Source organism: Crocodylus siamensis, chromosome 6 (assembly GCF_052110815.1).
Source record: "Crocodylus siamensis isolate JL-2025a chromosome 6, ASM5211081v1, whole genome shotgun sequence".
Taxonomy (NCBI): domain Eukaryota; kingdom Metazoa; phylum Chordata; order Crocodylia; family Crocodylidae; genus Crocodylus; species Crocodylus siamensis.
The window spans coordinates 33,130,564-33,152,891 of record NC_143400.1 but is presented as its reverse complement, the minus strand read 5'-3'; the positions used below and the strand labels follow the sequence as shown (position 1 = coordinate 33,152,891).

At 45.4% G+C, this 22,328-nt stretch overlaps 1 protein-coding gene across 1 annotated transcript in view; it reads right to left on the bottom strand.

Moving 5' to 3' along the window:
- Nucleotides 1–6,430: 6,430 nt before the first annotated feature.
- KAT6A (lysine acetyltransferase 6A) overlaps nt 6,431–22,328 on the bottom strand; it is a 55,588-nt gene continuing 39,690 nt past the window's right edge. Inside the window, exons 14-18 of the mRNA XM_090055440.1 lie at nt 19,739–19,970; nt 18,947–19,145; nt 16,892–17,584; nt 16,151–16,457; nt 6,431–11,677 (exon numbers count right to left, since the gene is read on the bottom strand). Coding sequence (XP_089911566.1) covers nt 9,096–11,677; nt 16,151–16,457; nt 16,892–17,584; nt 18,947–19,145; nt 19,739–19,970 — 4,013 coding nt within the window. The 3' untranslated portion in view covers nt 6,431–9,095. The remainder of the gene's footprint in view (nt 11,678–16,150; nt 16,458–16,891; nt 17,585–18,946; nt 19,146–19,738; nt 19,971–22,328) is intronic.

Below are 22,328 nucleotides of genomic sequence, written 5' to 3'. Positions count from 1 at the left end.
GGCAGCAGGGAGGGGGCACCTCAGCGCCCTTAGCAGACGTTTGCAAAGTGCTTTGTGCGCCCTCTTTGGGGAAGGGCTAGCAAAGGGGAAAGCCATGCATTACTGCTGTTCTTGGAGCCCTTGAGGCTGGCAAGCTCACTGAAGAGCTCTCACACATCAGTCTGAAGCCAGAGACGGAGGAGCCCTGGTTGCTGGGTGACAGAGCTAGCGATCCTTACCAGCCCCAAGGCTTCCCCATTTCAAGAGCCAGAGCGAGGAAAAAGTAATCCCAATGCCAACAAGCCAGGCACGGCAGAGAGAAGCGTTTCCAGATGAGAGCCATGTGTAAACACCATTGGCATTGCATGGGGTGGTTCCCAGCAAAGGTCTGTGCTACTTCCAGCCAGGGCATGCAGGGGTGTGCACACTAAATATGACAGCAGCTTGCGTAGAAATATTCCCCCAGTAAGTGCTGCCCACAAAGCCAAGCTCAACCCGATGAATGACTAATGTGGTCCTGGCACTACTGTCTGGCTTCTCTAATTGTTTTTCTATGAAATATCCCATTCATTTCCCTTCTGAGCCAGCTTTATTTATTACCACTTTTCAGCCCTGGATCACTCATGTGGACAAGAAGCAGGCATTTTGGTTCTGGCTGGCAATGTCCTTGCAGTTCCTGTTATTGCAAACCTTGCCCACCAATGCTTGCAATCAAGCCCAGGGAATTTTTGTTTTCTAATAACCCTTACATGGAGACAATGCCTGTGAGAACCATGGACCATGTCTACCCACCCCTACAATTACTGCATCTGCTAATGTTGTGATGGCAAACAGTTTTCCAGGAAATAAAGTTCTTACTACTATGCTTTCCAGCACTTACTGAATGAACTAAGTAACTACCATGTTCCACACAATGCTTCATTAAATGCTTGGTATTTCAGTGCCCACATGTTGGTGTCAGATACAAACAGTCCATGTAGACGGCTCACATCCTGGCACTACTGCACAGACAACGTTCAGTCCCCTCGGCAGCTGCTTCATACACTTCTCCAACCACAGAGGGGCAAGCAAGTCACCTAAAAAACAAAACAACACAAAACAGCTGGTCCATGTGCCCAGGGATCAGTGCTGTTCTGGACGTACCCCTGCCCACAGGGCTGATTGTCACTGGACCTTTGAGCACCACCAAGATGTCAACCATTAGCTGTCAATACTCCCCGTCTGTCCCCAGATGCGCTGACAAGGCTCCAGCAGAGCCACAGCTGGACTGGCCTTGAGCAAGGCCACAGAACAGGCCCAGGAGGCAGGACATCCAGAGACAAATGACACTCATCTTCCAGCCTCATTTCTCATCCCAAGCCTCACCTCATCCTACTGGGCACAGTGCTTGGCTCACAGTCAGGGCTGGGGGAAAACACCCAAGAAGCTGAGGGATTGCACAAGGAGTGGCCGTGGGGCCAGCGGTTTCTTGCTGGCACTTTCATTTGCCTTTGGACTTGGTGACCAGAGCTCCTTGCCCTGCTGTCACCCCTGGCCCAGTGCAGAAATTTAGTTCAGCCTAAGTCAGTTCTCACAGAAATCCTAGGAAAACCAGGCTCCTGCAGCCTTCCTGTGATATCTTGTTGGCTCAGGCTGTGCACCAGAAACTTATCAAGAGGTGACACCAGCATGACTTCAGAGAACTGTTTTGCTCTGGGAATCCGCCCTCGCAGCAGCCTCATCTCTGGGAACTGCCTGACCAGTCACAGGTTCAGTCCACCCCTCCCCTCTAACTGGGGATGGAGTCCAGCAGTTCAAGCGCTGTGACCAGCCCTGGCCACACACTTGGTTCTTTCAGTTCTCTTGGGGAACGGCGCATTCACCAATCGCTCCTCTGGGTCACCAGTGGCTGGGGTTGGAGCCTCTGGCTTGGCACCGTGATACGACTCACCGTGCTCTCAGCTCCGCTTGAACCAATCCCATCATCACACCCCAGCCCTTTCCTGCGCTCCCCAGTGGGGCAGGCTTCTCATTCCAGATAGGAAGCTTTGCATCATGTGAACTGGAGAATTTCCTCCAGGATCCAGCACCTGGTCTGGCAGCAGGGGGCTTGGAGGAGCTACTGTTTGCGAGGGGCAGCTCTCTCCTTGCCAGTCCTTGCTATGCCATCTGTTGACAAGGACTAGTGAGGGGAAGGGTGGGAGAATTTGGAGATGGGCTTGCCAGTAACTCTAAGTCACTCCCTATCCTGCCCTCCAGGAAGCTGCACCCGGAGTATATGGACCAGTGAGAAACGGCGTAGAGCATGAACTTCTGCTGGACCTGGACTGAACCATTCAGCTGCCTGCTTCCAAGGTAGTTAAGAGGAGCAGCACAGAGTGGGCTGGAGGAAAAACCGAGGCAAACCTCCTGCTTTTTGCTGCACAAGTGCAGAAAACATTTCATGTGCACATGTCCTCAGGATAAAGGGCTGCTTAGGAATAGTCCTGCTCACCCTCAAAATAAAACTTTACCACTGTTCCACCCAAAACAAAATTTCTGGGATTTTTGCATTGTAATAACATCAAGGGACTTGATTAGAAACCAGGATCCCATGGCCATGGGCACAAGGTGAGCAATCAACAAGAAAACAGCCACAGCCCTATGCAGCTTACAATCCAAAAGACAACAGGTGGATATAGATAGGGGAACTCTTTAAAAAAGCCAAAAATGAGGCTGGTTTTTTTTTTGCTTCTCCTTGGAAAAAAACCCACTTGCTGGAGAAAGGAAGAGGTGGCAAAAATCCAGTGCTGTGTCTGCAAGAGGCTGTGCAAAGGTTGGATTTGTAACCATGATGGACCCCGCAGCTTGGGGGAGCTGTATAAGGCAATGAAATGGCCAAGTCCTGCATCAGAGACAAGAGGATTTTTATCTTCTCAGCTGTTTCAGACTGTTATTTTTAACCTAAATTATCCTGCTGGACATGCTGTGAAGATAAAAAATGCTGCAGGCCACACCTTAGTTGCTAAAGGTTTTTCAGACTCCGTCTATCTGTTATTGCCAGTTGTGATGATGGCAGGACCTCAGCAGAGAACTCTTTCCCAAAGTTGGGAACCTAATTAGGATGGTTTCATTCGTTAAGTCTTCCTGTAATTATTTTACTGATGAGACTTGAGAGCTCTCAGCCCCTTTTAAGACCATTCTTCCCTTCGATTAGCCTCTTTCAAAGCCACGCTACTTATCCCCTGGGTTGAAGTTTGTACACCAGAGTGCGTTGCAAGCTGCCTCCCGTCTCCTTATTGAGAGCTGGAAATGGTGGGTTTGCTCCACATACCAAAGTAATTCAGAGCAAATCTATCAACCTCACACAGGGTCTCTGACCATCCCCACAGCATACATTTTCAATATGGCAATCCAAAAGGTCTGCACAGCCAGTTGATCACTCCAGTGGAGCTCTATACTAACACGCTTTGCACCGCGTATTAGTATCTGATTTAAGCTCCATGTCCCATGCGCAATTCTGAAAAGTCTTTCCGTCTTTGCTCCCTAATGGATTTGATAAATCAGTTGTATTTCAAGGCTTTTTAAGGAAAGGTTGCTTTGGGGAAACGTCCAGCTCTCACTCCCTGTTTTCCTGGCTCCCAGGGTCCCTGAATGCACTTATTATCAAGTTAACAAGGAGTCCACTTAGATTAGAGTCCATCATAACAATATTCAAAACTACTTACAGACAGAAGACACCACAACCTATTGGAGCAAATGCTACTTTTTAAACATTTCCTAAATTGCAGTTACTGCTTATCAAATCGTTCATTTTGGAAACACACATTTTCATAATCCCATTTTAAAGCTACCCACACACACAAAGCTGCATGCGCCCAAAATTTCTGCCATCTATTATGTCAAATCTAGATATGTGCTTTTCTCTTTTGGAATCGACTCAACCACCTTAAGACTGGGAGATGCTCAAGAAGCTTAATTTAAATTTACCATTAACACTGATCCTGCTCACCCCTTTGTAGCAATTAAACCCCTTTTGCCATTAAATATTGCAGGGTCTCATAAGATGAGACGTACAGCTCTAAGTACCAATGTGTGTTGCAATACCTGGGCACAAGGAAAGCACAAGAAAAGGATGCAGGACTGCTTTCTTCATTCGGTTTATGTTACAAACCCTTTACTTAAATGTAACTGTATGCGTGATTTGCAATAAGTGATGCATTTACAGAAGAGACATTTACCTGGGCCATTTTAATTTCAAACACCTACTAGTGCAAATGAACCATGTTCTGGCCTAATTGCTCATCACATTTAATTCACGAAATGAAAGCCACAGTGGTCACTGGAGGACAGACACAGTGTCCTCAACTGATAATCTACTTTATTTTTAGATTTTACGTTGAACCCTCAAAGTGAGTATTTTTTTAATCTGGCAGCAAATAAAAATGCTCTCAGGTACAGTCCTTTGTAAACTGCCATTCAACCCAAGCACATTTTAATGGTCAAATTATCAACTCTGTGAATGCACAGGCTATGTAGCATACAGAGGAAAAGGCCATCATTACTTAAATACAGATAAACCCAGATATTCTTAAAAAGCAGAGAATTTTGTACCTAACTCAAAAGGGGAGAAAACAATTTGTTAAAATACTTGACACGGGCTGGGGACAAAGTCTGAAATGTTTCTTTTAAGGGCTATTTTTTTGAGAACAATATCTATGACTACAAATAAAATTTTAGAATGAAATGGCTCTTTCTACCTTAAAAATCTAGCAATACTACTGGGATGGGCACACATGGACAGACAGACAGACAGACAGAAACACACACAATCCTAACAGACCTTTCCTGTAACATTGCTGGAGTATCATGCACAAGTGATTACAGAAAGCTGTGAGAACCCTTATCTCAGGTCACCCCGTCTCAAACCTTACTGTATGGTTGAATAACCTAAAACTGCTTGAAGAAAATGAACAAATCATCCTGGAGTGTTCTATTAGATTAGTTTCCAACTGTATCTTTATTAACTCGTCTCTTTAGGTCTGAAAAATATAACTGCCTCGAAGACAACAACCGTATTGAGTTTAAAGACTAACGATCTGACCTCAGGGGGAGTACAATGGCCTAATCTCACACAAATCAGCATGTATGTGTTCCTGTGCAGACACTGGAGAGTATACTTGAACATCTGTTTGAATAAAAACAAAAATATAGATATTTTACTCGCCCTCAGGGCCCTCTTTATTCATTTTCCACAAATGCTTACACATGAGATTTGTTTTTGTGGAAGATAAACCTGTGAAAATGTCTATGGAAAGGTTTCCAGTAGAAATCTTTGGGTACCTATCTTGCAATCTGAGTTCTTTCTACGCTGTGCTTATGCAGTCAGAATCCAGAATCATGCCATAGACCACCAGGCATACACCTGCATAGACCACCAGGAATACACCACTTGCAACAAGTAGCAAATTGTCCATTAACAACTTGCCAGCAGAAATATCTTCACACTGAATGTCCCAACTCTGAACCAATTAATAAAAGTCTGCTTGTGAAGCTAGGCAAAAATCCTAATAATCAGTTAAATTATTTGCTACGTTTAGAATGAAAATTTCATCCAGGTAATCTCACAAAGTCACTGTAACTTGGCTTCCATCTAGTGTCTTAACAGCTCCATAGGACTGCAGCGTGCTCACGTGCAGAATCCTTTCTTTCCGGTAGCCAAACCCATTAATATAGTCATTTGTTTAAGAATCAATAGTATTGGACTAATCTTTTTCTGCCTTGATAAACTTTTGTGGTCAGTGTACACTGCAGTGGTTTGCTGACCAAAATCTCTAGTTTCCATATCCACTTTGTCAGCATAAATCAAAGACAAAATTAATGCGTGTATAATCCAATGTCTTGCCTAGACTACATCGGTGTTACAACTGTTTTCATATATTAGGCCTAAGTAATTTATAGGATTAAGACATGATTCCCAATGTGGTCTTTCTGTCAGAGGGAACAAAAAATATTTATACACACACATACATACATATATGCATATATAATTGTGTGTGCATGCATGTGTATAAATAAAGGTCAGATAAATGTGTGTGTGTGTGTATATATATATATGAAAATAAATGTATGTATACACACACACACACTCATATGTATATAATTATTACCTAATTATATTATATATTATAGCAGGTTGGCCACAGCTGTTTTCAAACTTGACTTGCTTGTGGGCGCTTCGTAGTAGAGACTCTGAGAGCGGGAGTGATTTCCTAAAGCAGCCCACATGCTTCACAAATTGCTAAAGCTATGGGCAGAGTATTCTGCAACTAGTTTCCAGGACAGTGTTTCCCTAAGATACTGCACCTCTTCTGGATCAGTGGGCCTTCACGCGAGGGAATCGCACTTGCTGGTCCCCGAGAGCAGTGGCAGGATTCGGTTTTCCACGCCGAGAAGGAAGTAAAAATTCCACATGCACGACAGACATCCAAAATGGCTCAACATAATTTATTTTTTATGTTAAAATGTACAGAGTTCTTTTGAAAGTACTTGCTAGAAAGGGAAAAAAAAGTGATATTACATACAAGGAGAGGAAGGGAGACCAACCGGCCAGGAGCGCATGACATGGAGAGTTACAAAGGCATCTAGGCACCCCTTCCCCTTAGCTTACAAGTCACCATGAACAAAGTACAAAGAGGTTACAAAACAGGAAAAGCAAATATAAACAGACAGGAATAGACTTAGCTTCATTTGTACATGCGGCTTTTAGAGGCATCTGGAGCTCTATTCACACACTCTAGAGATCTCTTTAAAGAGAATTTTTATCTTTCTTAAAATAGTTTTTAATATTCTACAACAAAGATAAAAAATTTTAAAGATGGAATGAAATGAAAAAGCTCTTATTTTAAAAGGCATCAAAGTCACTAACAGTGAGTTTTTTTTTTTAATTTCTTTTAGAAGATTACCCAAGTTATCTTGCTAAAAATACATTTTTTTTTTAAACAGAAGTGAAAAAATGGTAGGTACCAATATTACTGCGTTGGATAATTTCTTTTTATAATATAGAAAAGAACATTTTTTTTTCTACAATAGTTCTACAGTCACAAAGGCTTGTGGAAAAGGGAGCTGCCCGATTGATAAAAAAAAACAAAAAACAAAACAAAACAAAAAAAAACCCATACAAAAACCAAACCAAACATAACAGCAAACAAACTAAATTCACGGCCCTCATTTCAACAGCTTCTCCTCCTGTCTGGAACTCGACCTGTCCCGTCCCCCCCGCCCCACACCCGCCTGTAACCAGGAAGCAAGGACACAGCTGAAGATCTAGGAAGGAGAGGGCAGCACTGTGTGCTTTCTACATGGATGATCTGGAACTGGAATAGTATATACAGAGAAATGGGGTCCTACACAGCCTCACACATGCTCAAAACTAAGAGAAACAAGAAGTGGAAGTCCTTAGAATTCTGCCGTATACACCAGCAGTTACTGGAGGAAGGTCCATTTTAGTGCATCTGAAGAAACCCCAACTGTCATCTGGACTTTGACATTTTTTACAACGAATTAGTCCTATTTTTGCATCGGTATCCCTACAGAATATACAGCTAGAGAGAGCTTCCCAAGAAAGGGTCAGTGATGCTGTCCCTTTCTTTTTTTGCCTTCGATGATGAGCCAAAAGGTGCAGCGTCCCTTACACTGTCCCAGAGCGGTGTAGCAGGAAGAGAATGGAGCATGGGATGCGGACCAAGACGCTGCAAAATCCTGCCGTCTTGGTCCCACCATGGTGCGATTGCCTTGCTCTCGCTTCCTCCCTTAATGGAGGGGGCCTGAATTGCCCTTCATTTCCCACACGCTGCCTTACAGGGAATGAGCTTCCTGGGAAATTCTCCAAGGATGGTGTGAAAGCAGGGACGTGCCTATTTTAACACCATGACTTCCCTGGAAGAAGAGCACATCTAGCATTTCCACCCCGCGCCGCATGTGTCAGAACGGAACAGTGGGCAAGGACACCGTAGGTTTCTTGTCAAGACGCTTAAAACATACACTTCATCTTCCAAGATTACATAAGCAAAGGAACTTGGAGGCAGATCCCTGGAAACGGCTGCCTTTGAGCCCAGCCAGACTCAAAGGCTCAGAACCAAGACCCTCAGCATTTCAAAGTACATACTAAGGCAGAGATTGGGATCTCAGCGCTACAGCTGATTTGCAGGTTGTCAACACACAAGCCTGTAGTCATTCTCCTCCTGTTTCTGATGCACAGTACCTGGCCTCTTATCTTTTTAGCAACTGCCTGAGGGTGCACACAGCTCTCCTGTGATATGCTTATGCTACTTCAGACCAACAACGTGGGCGTGCGTCTGTGGGTTCTGGATGGGCACATATTAAAAGTTACATCGTACTTTCAGAATGAAACATAGAGATTCCTTTTTTTCAATTAACTCACCTACAAAGATATCCATGTGGAAAGAATTTATTGTTTACATATATGGTTTATATATTCCAAATTGTACGGAGGGGTGAGGGAGCTAGGGAGGTTAAAGCTGAGAAATGTTCCTGCCTCACTGAGATTAAAAGCTTCTGCTGTCCTCCACGTCCCCTTCCGAGTCTCCCGTAAGTGCCTCCTGCTGGACTGAAGTAGGGGATGCTAGGCGGGGAGCGGAGGGAAGGGTTTCAAGACCCGTTGAGGTGTCAGACATTTTACAGGACTGCAGCACGGGGAGTCGCGCGCAGTAGGGTGCAGGGCGGGGAGAGGAACATAGGTTCGAGAATACAATTTAAAAAGACGATTTCACTGTTACACATGTTCTGTCCGTGTGGTCAGCAAAGTAAGGCTCTTTTTTAAAAACTATGAATAGATTTTTGTGCATGTTTCCCGCCCCCCCCCCAGAACCAGTTTTAAATGATTTCAGCTGTAAAATGTTTCAGGATTGTGAAGGAAACAAAAACCCAAAACAAAACAAAACGGAAAAAAATAAACAACAAACGAACAAAAAGAATAAAAGACCAGGCTTCCTAAAAAATAAAATAAACCAAAGAAAAACCCTCTATATCTACAGCAATATTTTAACTGGAAAAAGGTCCGTTTTCTCTGGTTCGTCAGTATAAAAGGTTCCTTTATTTATATATATTTAAGTTTTTAGGTTGCAAGTTCATCTCGCTCATCTTCTCATGTACGGTCCATTGAGTGACTGCTTGGGAACCCCAGCAGCATTCATGTAGCTGTGATGGGAGGGGCCAGTGTACATCATGTTTCCATGAGGGTTTGGCTGCATAGGCTGCTGGGTATAGGCCTGGCTCCCCATCATCCCCATCTGCATCTGCATAGGATACTGTGCTGTCTGGTTCATGTAGGCAGGGTTACTATGGTAACTGCTGTTCATCATGGGTTGTGTCATTCGGTAGCTGTTCATGGCATTCAGGTTCATATTCATGGAGTTGACATTGTATGGGGTGGTTGGCATCAAGTTAACCCCCATGTTCATACCCCGCTGAACAGCCAGTGCCCGGGGCCCAGCCTGCATGGCGACTGCTGGCGGGCTGCGCCCGTACAGCTGCTGCTGGTGTGCAGTTGCAGAGGGCAGTGGTGCTGATTTGGAGCGAATGGAAATGTGCCCCTTGACTGGCATCTGCCCCTGCAACCTCTGTGTGTGAGGGATACCAATGTTGGTAGCGGACATATTACACTGGAGCAAGGGTGATGTGAGGTTCATGGTGGGGGATGCCAGGTTTGGTGGGGGGGTCATGGTGTCTTGTGCTTGCGGTGTCCCAGCTAATGGGTGAGATGGAGCTAGCTGGGCCAATCCTGTGTTGGACAAAGAAACACTGGTTGCATAGGAAGTCACAGCAGGAGAATGGCTATAAGGCATGGCATGAGGGTCCATAATGGTATTTGTTAGCTGCTGCAACTTGGCTAAACTGAATGTGGCTGATGGCTGCGAGTAGCCCCCGGCCCCAAAATCCCCCGGAATCCTCTCGTAGATACTGATGTTGCTGGCGCTTCCCGACTCCGGGATTTCCATGATCATCGGTGCTGGGGTGAAGCTGTTATTCATGCTACACTGAGACAGTGGAGGCTGCTGCTGTGGGGGAGGCGGGGGCTGAGGCTGTTGTGACTGCGGCTGCTGCTGCGGCTGCTGGGGTGCTGGTTGCTGGTTGCTCGGAGGCCTTTCCACCACGCAGCTCTGAGGCGACTTGATGTTGCAGTTGGCTGCAGGCTGGACAGTGCTCTGCTGCATCATGCTGCAACTGTTGCCAATGTTTGCCATCTGCTGAGTGACAACACAACTGTTCTGAGTGAGGCTGCTGGAGGAAGAGAGTCCTCCGTATGAGCAGCTGCTCTGGGAAGAGTTGTTTCCACAAATGCTACCTCCCATGGTGGAGTCGTAACTGCTGGGGTTCTCATAGTTCTCCGTGGTGCTCTCAATGCTGCCAAGGTCACTGAAGCCACTATCCACCACCTGCTGAGAGTGGTCTGATACAGAAGGCACATCCATCATGGGGCTGGTCTCCATGTTCTGCATAGAGGGTGCGGACAGGGATCCTTGTTCAGGGCTTATCTGGGTGTAACCACTCTCCAGGGCAGGCACGTTGGGGCTGCTGACAGAGCGCACAGACTGGCTCGGGTGGGACTGGACAGAAGATATCGGACTGTTGTGCTCCGAGGCATGACAATCCTCCACCATGGAGATCTGAGGGTCCTCGTCTGCCTGGGTGTAGCTCTGCAGGGTCTGACAAGCAGCTAGCGTTTCCTCGCAGTCCTGGTAGGCCACGTCATGCTCGTTGCTTTCTTCCTGCGTCAGAGACTGGACTGCTTGGACCGTTTCTAGGTCTAGCTCACTGTGAGGAATCTCTTCCTCTTCTTTTAGTTCAATTAACCCTTCTTTATTGTTTTGTTCTTCTTCATGATCGTCCTCGGAGCCAGGAACATGCTCTGAGCCTCCTGAGGTCTCATGAGAAGCCTGCTCTTCCTCAGAATCTGCCTCGGCCTCATTTTTGCCCTTTGCATCTTCCCTACTGCTCTGTAGGTTTGCTTCTAAAAAAGACTCCTGAACATCAGGCTCCTCTTTCACCCCATCCCCAACAGGCTGTTCCTCCAATTCTTTCTTCTTCGCAGACTCCAGGTGAGCATCATCTTCATCATCGGCATCATGGTCTTCATTTTGATTTATCACCTCTGCAACATCATCCTCTTCCTCGTGATCATGCTCAGGCTCTTCTGCTTCTTGCTGCTCCTCCTCTGATTGCCTTTGCTCTTCTGATACCCGTGGCTTTTCCTCTACTTCTTCCTCTATCTCAGGCTCTTTGACTTCTGGTGCTGGACTGCTGCTGTCCACAGGAGAAACTGCTCTCACTTCACTGCTTGTTGTATCTTCCTCCTCTCCCTCTCCCACCTCTTCTGCTTCCATGTGCACGTCCTCCTCCTTCCTCTCCTCAGCAAGAGGCAGCTCTTCTTTTTGTTCAACAGGCTCTTCCTTCTCCTGCATCTTGGGTTTGCGCCCTGGTTTTGAATCAGTTACCACTGCATCAACTCCTTCATCCTCGGCAGAGGCTGGCACCTTCTCCTGGTTCAGTTTAAGCCCTGGTTTCCGACCAGGTCTTTTCTTCCAGTGGACTGGCTTGCGGCTTTTGCCTTTTGGCCATCCCTTCTTCTTTTTCATGGGGGTAGAAGTATCCGGCTCAAGGGGAGAATCTGTTGCTTCACATTTTCTCAGCAGAGAGACTGGCTTCAAGGTAGGGGTGCCTGAAAACAAAACAAAAACACTGCTCAGCTATTTCCAGTTACTTTCACCTTTTTCTCCCTTGGCCCTGCCTTCAAGGAAGTGCCTCTGCAGAGTCCCAGACTACCCACCCCATTTATTAATCTGTCTCTACAAACTTTTTAAGAAAAGAGCAAACTCTTCACTTTCCCCTTGTGCAAAATGTGCACATTAGCAGCATGTGACGTGAATCACATGTGCCAAGAACACCACCGTTTTCCAGGTCTCTCTATTCAAAATTTCAACTCCAAAAATCAAATGATTGACAATGCTGGAAATAGTAGAACCACAATACCATACGTTCAAGCAGAAAAAAGTTCCACCTAGGTCAGTGTCTTCAGCACCTACAAAGATGGGATGCAGGTAAGTTTATACTTATTTCTGAATCTTGCAGGTCTGCTGAAGAAATAAATTTTTCTCCTTCCAGTCACTGCTGAAATTTGTTAACATCAAACAATTATAAAGATACTTTAATGGGGCAGTTGGTAAAAGTTCTACATCTGAGTAAATATCAAAAGGCAGCCAAATCTGCCCCCTCATCTGGATTTTTTGATGGGTTGCTTCTCACATTTCAGCTGTCTTTCAAATTCTGTAACAGCTTCCTAGATTATAAGGCCGAAAAGGACCCCTGTGAGAATCGATTCTGACCTCTTTAACAGCCACAGAACTTCTTTGAATTAACTCCTGCTTGAACAAGAGGACAGCAATTAGAAAAACCTCTAAGCATCCCTCAAAAATTCCCAATAATGGAATCCACCACAAGCCCTGGTCAATTGTTTCAGTGGTCAATTTCCCTCATTATTTTTTCCTTTGCAGGGTAATTGTTTCCTCTGTGTAAGAACGCCCAACAGTCCTTATTCCTAGATGTCTTGCCTCAACACTTGGCTGTACGTGTAACATGTGCATTGTTTGCTGCACCTAGTTTACCCAGAAGTCCAGCTTATTCTGTATAACTGAACGGTCCCATTCATTATTTATCACTTACCCACAATTTCTGGGTCCCCTGCAAACCTTATCAATAATGATCTCCTAGGCCATGGATAAAAATGTGAAAGAGCAATGGCTCAGAACCAGTCCCTCGGGGACTGCCCCAGAAAACAAAACTGGCTAGAGGAGGTTTTCCTGTTTACAATTATGTGCTGACAGTTATGAGCTAGCCAGGTTCATTCTGCATCATCCTACTTGCTTAATCAAGATGTTGTCTAGTAATAAATTAAATCCTTGAAAGGATGTGTGTGTACTGCTGGAGCACCATTACTTTTATCAACCCCAGCTTGTAGTCTCATCAAAACAGAAAGACAGCCAGTTCTCTGACAAGATCTGTTTTCCACAAACCCACGTTTTGTAGCAAACGCCAATTTTAATTCTTTAGTCATTAAATCCCCTATTGCCCATTTCATTATTCAATCAGGATCCATTTCAGGCTGACAGACCTATAATTACAAGGTTCATGCCATTGACCCTTTTGAAATACTGACACAACATTAGCTTCCTCCCAGCCCTTTGGAATCTCTCCAGTGTTCCAAGACTTATTAAAAGTCAACATTATGGTCCAGAGAGCTCTTTGTCCAGTTCTTTTGAAACTCTTGGATGCTAGTTATCCAGACCTGCTGATGGAAAAAAGTAAAAGTTTAGCAGTTACTGTTTAATATCTTCCTAAGTTGCTGCCGGAGTGGAAAGTATTTCATCATTGTCCCTGGACATAGCTACATCATTTGACTTCCCCGCACACAGAACACGAATGTTTATATTTCTGCATTTCCTACCATTGTTTTTATCCTGAAGTTCCCTGTCATGTTATGCAATATCCCACCCAATTCTTACCAGCTGTTCTTATACTAAACACCCAATTACAAAGGCAACTGTGTCATCCATCTGACTGAGCAGGGCTGGAGGATGTGGTCTCAGTAGCTCACAAACACTTCTCACAGGCATGGTCATAGGGAACATGGCAGAAACCCTGGCCTGCTATGGACCTAACACTTCAAGACAGCGAACGTGATCGACATCCCGAGCAGTTGGCCCAGGCCCTTTAGGCTCCAGTCCTATTGGGTATAAGACATTCAAACTTTATAGGCCAAACTACTGACATTTCTACTAAAGCACCAGTCCCATCTTCACATGTAGATGAGAAAACTGGACATTCACTAAGAAGTACAAATGGATGTGCAAAAGTCTGTCTACAGGGATACTTAGGACTGACCTCAAGGTCACCCTCAGCCAGGCTGACTCACATAACTCTTTATCTGTACTCTACCTAGCTATTGACCCTGGTTAACCAAAACCCACTCAACCTGTACTGAGACCAAATTTCAGAAAAACGTGATGTTTTTGAGAAGTTATACATATTTGCCAAGTTCTTTTTTTCTCAGCTTGAAGGCAAAATCTGGAGAATTTGACTAAGGCTTGAAAAATCCTCAAGTCAGGTCTCAGCAGGAAGCTTTTTTTGGCAAGTGACAAATCCCTGCAAAATATAGGGCTTTTTGAGAAATGCCCATAGCCGCCCAATTGTGAAGAGAACCTTCCAGATGTGAACTGACTGTGAATGAATATGGCACTCTTTTCCTGAATATAAAGCTTGACGCTGCCTGTGCCTTTGTTCGGGGCTTTCCAAAACTGTGGCAAATTAAAAGCTAATCGGAGTCTGCTGAAGCTTAGACTGGTGAAGCTGACAGATCAGGGCAACTTCAGTGAGTAGCTACTACTCAGGAAATCTACCCGCAACCACAAAAAAAAGCTAGTCACTAAGAAAGTAAGACAGAGAACATTTGGGCGGGGGGAGGGCAAAGACGAGAAGAGAAGCAGAAACTGCCTTTTTGCAGAAATCTGCAAGCTGAGAATCCCACGATACTGAATTATTTCACCAAAAGGGCCAGTAATGAATTTCTAGGTGATGACCTCTGAACAGTTATGACGCATTATCGTATTTCCTTTCTTAAAACCCATAGCTCTGTTACATTATATGTGCAATGGTACACCCATCAAAAGGTGTGAGAAGGAAACTTTCTCTCTGCAATTCCAGGTGCAAAACCACCTGAAGAGTGTGCTCAATTTTGGGGCACAATTACCTAAGAGATGTTGACAAATTTGTAAGAGATAAGGAATAAAGCGAGAGTGAACGCACGTGCACCAGAGGTCAGGAAGAACTGAGTTAGGAATGATTAAGAGAAATAAATATGGGAAGATTGGATAAGGCAACAACTACAAAGACAAGAATGATTCAATCTGGTAAATGGGCATAATTTAGAAAAACAATATGAAAAAAATGTAGATTAAATATCTGGAAGTACCTCCCAGCAAGAAAAGCATTATGCTACATAATCATGAATGTGTTATTGCTTTAGATGGACTGACAACTGTAGCAGAAGGCAGAGATGGGGGAAGAACTCTGTTGGTTGGGATACTCTCTGATAATGCATGTCACAAGCCCTACTGGATGTACAACTTGGTTGAGCTTCCCCCCCACCATTAACTATTGCACGTCCTGGTTCCTCAGTTAGACAACGCATGACTTTAATGCTGCATTTGCATTTTTTGAGTGAACTTAAATGAGAATTAGTGCCACAAGGATTCAATGGGGACCAGTGCTATATAAATAGCAAAGATAGCTATCACCGTACCACTGCTCCTTCAGCATTTAGGTACTGTTAGAGGGAACTTTCCTCCGCTAATCAAAGGCCAGTTGAGTGGTATGAATAATTTAGGTAGTTCCGATAAGAATTATTCAAGGTGGAATGAGAACATCATACATCTGTTTCTGCTGCTCCTTTATTTTTATTTGGCTGTTTGCCGCATCCAATGCAGGCAATCAAAGAGTTCCCATGAGGAATGTGATATACTGGGCAATAACAGAACCTCCAGCCACTGCAAGACAGGTGAACGTAGCGAAACACTTAAATGAGAAATATTCATTCTGTAGTTTAACAGTACGCTAAGAGCCCTAGTTCCGACCCGGTGTCTTTTTGCTGCCTGCATTAAAGGCCTAGGATCAGAGAACTCTGGAGAGGGAGGACAGAGAACGAGTGAGTACCTGCATTAGAACAAAGGATCACAAAACAGACTCTCACCTAGTCCTCCTTTTTCATTTGGCCACTGCCCATGGAGGCTGCTCAAAACTGTCTGTGGTTTGGTTTGCTTTCATTTTTTCTAAGTGACTTCTCTGTGTAACCAGGCACAGAAATCTACTTCACTAAAGAAGTAAAGGGCTAAAATCTGAAGGTGCCATACTATCTTTTCACATGCTAATAGGATGTTTAAGTATAAAAATCACGTTTTCCATACATGTACTGTACATTTGAGGAAGGCATAACCAAGAATGTGTGTCCTACCCTGTAGTTTATCTGGAAATTATATGGCAAAGTAGACGACCAGTTCGCTCATGAGAGATACAGTCTATCAATTACTGATATCTTCATCTAACTCCAAGTGCAAATTCACAACACGCTTATGAAACATACCGTTAGTGTCATCAGAATCCTCTTCATCTTTGGACTTCCTCTTCGAGGAGGGTCGGCGCCTGAGGGTATCTGGTGGGGGTAAGTGACGAAAATACCCCCTAGGGAATAGCTCGCTTTCATCCTCTTCCTCTTCCTCCTCTTCCTCAATCTCAAAGGTAGGCTCTAATCGGGGCATTGGCCTCTCGGAGTCCGAGTCCTCAAAAGGCTCATCCAACACCTCTGTGGTCTCGGAGATTGTTTCAGTGACAACACTGCTGTTGTGGTGCTTGCGCTTACGTACTCGCCTCTTGCGATGGAGAATTGGTTTCTGAAAAAAAGCATTTGAGTAAAAGCAATAAAATTAAGCAATGAACAATGAAAAAACAGGTACCTGAATTTTACACTATGGATGGGACCAGAAGCCTCCCCTCTGACATAGAGACTCTGGTCTAAATTACACAGGTGTTAACACAGAGTAAAGGCACTGGCTTCCATAAAGTTTTCTAGCTTTACATCAACGTAACACAGCAGAATCTGTTTATAAGAGCTGATGGACTGCAGGTACTCAGTGAACTACCGTATAAGTGTTTGAAGACCAAAGGACTGCACCTACTAATGACATTTCAGCATAGATCCACTAACAAGGTCTACTGAGTGCTATTACTATGAAAAGAATTGGCAAGAAGATGGCACCAGACCAGGGAGAGCAAATGCAGCCCACAGCCAGGGACAGAGGGATCTTAAAGACTCTGTAACACGCACCTTTCGTTTTAATGTTGGCTTGGTAAGAACAGGTGGAGAGTTGGACCGAGGACTCACAGGATCATCATCCTCCTCTTCGCTACTCTCACTAAAGCACCTCAGAAGAGTCCTATCACCATCGCTGTAGCGGCGGGGCAATCTGTCACACTCCTCCACGAATCGGCACTTTGGTGGCTCAGTGCTCTTCTTTAACTGTCTTCTCAACATCTCCATGCCTTCACTGTATCGCCGCCCAGGCACCAAGGACTTGTCACTTTTCCCATACTGTCCCTGTGGGGCTGCAGCCTTATCCTCATCTTCCCCGTAACGCCCCCGGAGGGCCGGGGATTTTTCTTCACATTCGCCGCATCGTCCCTGTGAAGCTGCCGACTTCTCCTCGCATTCGCTGCAACGGCCTCGTGAGGCAGCCGACTTCTCCTCGCATTCGCTGCACCGCCCGCTAGGAGCTGCAGACAGCTCCTCTAGGAACAGTTTCTGTTCCTTATCGCAAAAAGTTTCCTGAAGCTTTTTGCCCTTCCGGCTCCATCGGCCCCTTCGTGATGGCTGGCTGTTTGCAGGAAGACTATCCAAAGGAAGAACTTGTTTGTTTGGCCGTACTGAACTGGCTGGAGCAACAATGTCTGGCTTTTTTTCATTCTCTGGAGGAGAATAAGGTTCTTGCTCTTTCTTCTCCCAGGAGGCAGGTTTCACCATCTATGTTGGAATAAAAACATGCATTTCAGATTTTCTCTTTAAAACCTATCCCAAATTGTACTCCATAAAAGCTGTTGACCAAGGCAAAGGGCCCAATTAGGAAATAAGCGACTCAAAAAGGTGACAGAAGCTTCTGCAAACTGGAGAAAGGCAGATGGGGAGAATGTCATAGAGCTGCAGAAGGACTCCCAAATCCCTACAGGTTGAAAAAGTATCCCCACCTGCTCCCTGACAATCAAGCTCAGCTAATAGCGGCCAAGAACATACTGATACCTATTGGAATGAGGAGAGAACTATGTTACGCCTGACCCCTGTACCTGTTTGTGCTCCCAGGGAACCTACAGCTTTTTTGCGGCTATTGCATGTGGCTTTAAAGAAGGAGAAATAATTTTCTGTCACTGTGCAATACCCAGGGAATTTAACTCATAATGCAAGAGTGGTGCACAGTCCTTCTGTCAGCCAGAGCAAAGCATTTCACTTAGGTCACATGTTTGGTCAATGACAGATGCAAAAGTGGCTTGTTTAAAGATACAGCTTGTCCTGAGGCTTTCAGCTGTTCTGCAGACAGGTCCACTGGGACAGAAATGTGGTGGTTCTGGGTGATCCTCAAGGTTGATGTTTGCACACTGTAACATTTGCTTTAAGCGTGAATGTGAACAGGCGATTCTCAGCTAGGGTGCCATGAGATCCTTTCAAAAGTTGTTGTGGGATGCCACACAATATTAGCACTATTAAGTGTGCAAATGCCTATGCACAATTCAGAAGATAAACCTAAAGTTTTCAAACAGGAATTCAGTGTTCAAAACCCACTCTGACCCTGTTGTGGTCCAAGTTCTTTGTACTAAAAAAAATTGCTGTATTTCCATAATAAAAAACTAGTTAAAACTAAGAGCTGGCATTTTTTCTAAGAGGCTCCTTGAGTCTAAAATGGTTGAGAATCACTGCCCAAATGTTTTTATTTTTCCCTAAAAATATTAAGTTTCCATTTTTAAGAATTCCTTTCTGCGCACAACCTGGGGCCAAGGAAATGCAAAATGGAATGAAACATTTCCTTTGATTTTAAAAGAACAGTGCTGTTCAGTGATGGACAGGAATCTCTTCAGAGTACACTACCAAATGGTACAAGTTTGGGTGTCTACTTCTCTCCAAACTCTGTGCCATGTGGCTCCCTCTCCTCTGGTTTCTGACCTGGAACTGGGCAGGTAAATAATCTAATCCATGCCACCTTCTACAATTCAGGAAGATGCTAAAACCTCCCATTCACACATTTGGATTGGAAACAAAACACTGTGACTGTTTTGAGGAGAATTAAATGGCATACTACGGCTTACATAAAAGCAATAGATTCACTCTTATACTGGCCTCTAGATCTCTTTCCTTCTGCTGCTCTTCATTTTCTCCTTCCTCAGTCTCTTCTTCTTCATCCTCAGAGACAACAGAGTTGGAGACAATGACAGGTGTCCAGCGCAAACATTCTGGATCTACATCTATGGATCGGACATGCATCTTGAGCTTTGCCATATGTTCCTGGATAAGTTTCTCCCGACGAACAATCACAAATCTGGAAAGAGAGAAGGCTCTTCAGACCACAAACACTGAGGTGCACACTGCTGACAGAGACACAAGAAATTAATGCAAAGCAAGGTCTGACAGAAGGATCCATACATCCTTGATCAATGCCATTGTGTTTAGCTTCAGCAAACAATGGGAATGAAAGGTACAGATTGTCAAGAAGACCTTCTACTATCTGTGACATCCTAAAGCTGGCAGGAAGAACATCTTCAGCCTTCAGAGACAAAGTACTGTGGTCTCTCCATTCCTGGGCAAAGATAAAAAAGTGACACTGCTGCTATAGACTAGTCTGGAAGGTCAGGATTAGGGCAGCGTTTGTTGTTAGAAGAGGGTGCTAAGAAAAGAATGCAAGACTAGGGGTATAATGGGTAAAGATGCATCTTAGAAAAACAAAAGATACTCTCTGATTATTTGTGGACCAAGGCAAAAGTTTTCTTTACTGTCCAAGCACTTGGAACTGGTCTCCCAGGAGAGTAGCCGTGGAGACACTTGAGCAGGAAGGCATGAGCACAGTCCTCCCAGCAGTGCTATTCAAGAGGATCTGGGTCTTGGTCTGGGAAGCAGTTGGGCCACTATACTCACTGGTCACTGCGGAAGTCAAGCATTCGTAGGTGGTGCAAGGTGGACGTGATGTCTTGAGGGCAGATTCCAGTCAATTTGCTTAACTTCTTGATGCTTAATTGCTTGTCACGGTGATGATAAAGGCACTCCAGTATTACACTTTTCCAATAAGCCATGTATGAGAGACGGCCCAGATCAGACAGTGGCTTTTCTGGTGACCCTGCTTGACCTTCACGCTTTGAAAGCAGATAGCCTAAGGAAACACAGAGTAACTTGTCACCAGGACTACATGATGCAGCTACCAACTTTTGCATCCTAGCCCAAACCAAACTCATAAAGGAGCTTCTATGGTGGCATTCTTCCCACGTAGGGCTGAAAGTATTTGAAAGACGAGGCATAACTGCATTCCAAGAGACACTGATTAACTGGCTACGCTTCTTCCACCTATAACTTTTACTGTCCTAGAATGCATTCAGAAATCTGTAGGCCACATCCTACTTATGCTACCAGTCATGTGCTGGTGCTACCAGACGGCACCAAGGGCAGCTATACACATGCCCAACACCTGCTCCAATGTGTTCTAATTAGAACACTCCAGCAGCCTTGGTGTCACATGCATTCAGGATCCCTGCGTTTCAAAATGGGCAGCAGGGGTGCTTTAGTTAAAACTTGTCAAAAGAGCTTTAGTTAAAGCATCCCTGCCACTATTTTGAAGCACAGGATGCTGAATACATGACATGCTGAGGGCGTTTTAATTAGAGCAGCTCCTGAATGCTCCCCCCTTCTCTCCCCGGAGCATGTGTAAAGATGCTCCAAGTGCCTAACTAGAAAAGTAAAGACAGTGTGAAAGCAGACTAGGGCAGACTTGCGGCTTCTGAGTATGAAGAACAGATATCAGAATTTTCAAACCTAACTATACTGGAGGTGAGAGCACACCAAAGATGCTACCATGAGATACGCAAGGATGGGAATTTATGTAGAGCATAAGGAGGTGAACAGTTAAACGATGAATTGTTTAACCGATAAGCCTAGTGATAACTGGTTCTAGCCAACCGGTTATTGTTTAACAGAGGTGCAGTCTGACAGGGAAGGGTAACCACGTGTTGCCCCAGCAGGAACAGGAAAGTGGCAGGCCAAGTGGGAGGGAGGGAGGAAGGAGGGGAAGACTAGTACCTATGCTAGGCTCCATGGGACCTTGGTGCAGCCGCTTGCAGCTTCCTTGCCACGAGCAGCCTGGGGTCTGGGCAGGCCCCTGCTGCCTGCCACAGAGCCTGGGCTGCTCAAGGCAGGCAATGGGGATGCTGTAAGCACCTGCCCTGGGATCCGCAGAGTTTAGCAGAGCTGGCAATTACCTGGGCCTGTGGACCACTTAAGGAATTTTGGTGAGCTGTCCCAAGCCAGGTCAGCACCCTCCACACCACAAAAACTCCCTAAATGGCTCTCCTCCATGCTGGGCTGTGTGGCAGGGACGGACCTGTGGGCTGGTGGGGAGCAGCATCCAGGAGCAGGACAGGCAGGCATGGTCCAGGATCTTGGGACAGTGACAACACAGGCTGAGGGCAGAGCTCTCTGCTTCCTGCGTGCCCCACTTCTGGAAGCAGCTCCCCGCCTGCCCGAGTCCTGGCTCGTCTCCCTGGAGATCCTGGGATCACTGGGCAGTGACAGCACGGGGCCATAGTCCAAGGCCTGGGACACAGCAGCAATCTGCTCCTGGCATACCACTGCCCATGGAATCAGTGCCCATTGTAGAGACATGTAGGCAGTGGACTGTGGGTCTGCCCTGACCCCTAGCCCCACAATTCCAGTCCTAGGCCTGCCCACCCATACTGCTCCCAGCTGTCACTCTCCATCAACCCATGGTCCCATCCTAGCCACTTGGCAGGACACCTTGCCCACGTAGGTCCCACCCCAGCAGTACAAGGCAGATGTGCCAGGGTGCTTGGGCAGCTGGTGTGGGTCTGGTGGTTGCCGCTGGGAAGTGGAGTCTGGCTGCCCTAGCGCCCCAGCCCTGCTGTGTGCCCAGGAACCGTGGGACAAGCCATTGGGTCGGGACTGACTGAGGGACCGGCCACAGCTGGGACAAAATCTCTTGGCAGCTAGAACTGGTGGGCCATATTTTGCCCACCCCTGTATTAAGTACTAGTCCCCCCATCCCCTCCCACCTGTCCTGGGGTTGTCATAATGATTAATCATTTAACTGGTGTAATTACAAGAGGTTAAATTGATTTTTTTTTTAAATTGGTACTTACATCCCTAATAGGGCATCAACTACTCTCTGGCAACTGCCTGTGTGCATACTGTTACCCCAAGACAAATAAAAGTGTAAGCTACATGGTCATCTTTCACAGACCTCAGGGTACAAACAAGCATGTGGATAGCTACCCCTGAGTAGTTAAGGTACTATAAAACCCCTCCCTTCATTTACCTCATAACTTGCTCATGTGCCCATGCCCTGGCATTATTATACCAGCATGTCTCTCTCTCTGGACACTAGCTCCAGAATTACCATGTTCACAGGGAAAGTGATACAGGTAAAACAAGAGTAGTATCTCAATTACACTGAGACAGCTTCGCTGGTAAGCTGCCCTTCGCAGGCATGTCCCTGATGGGC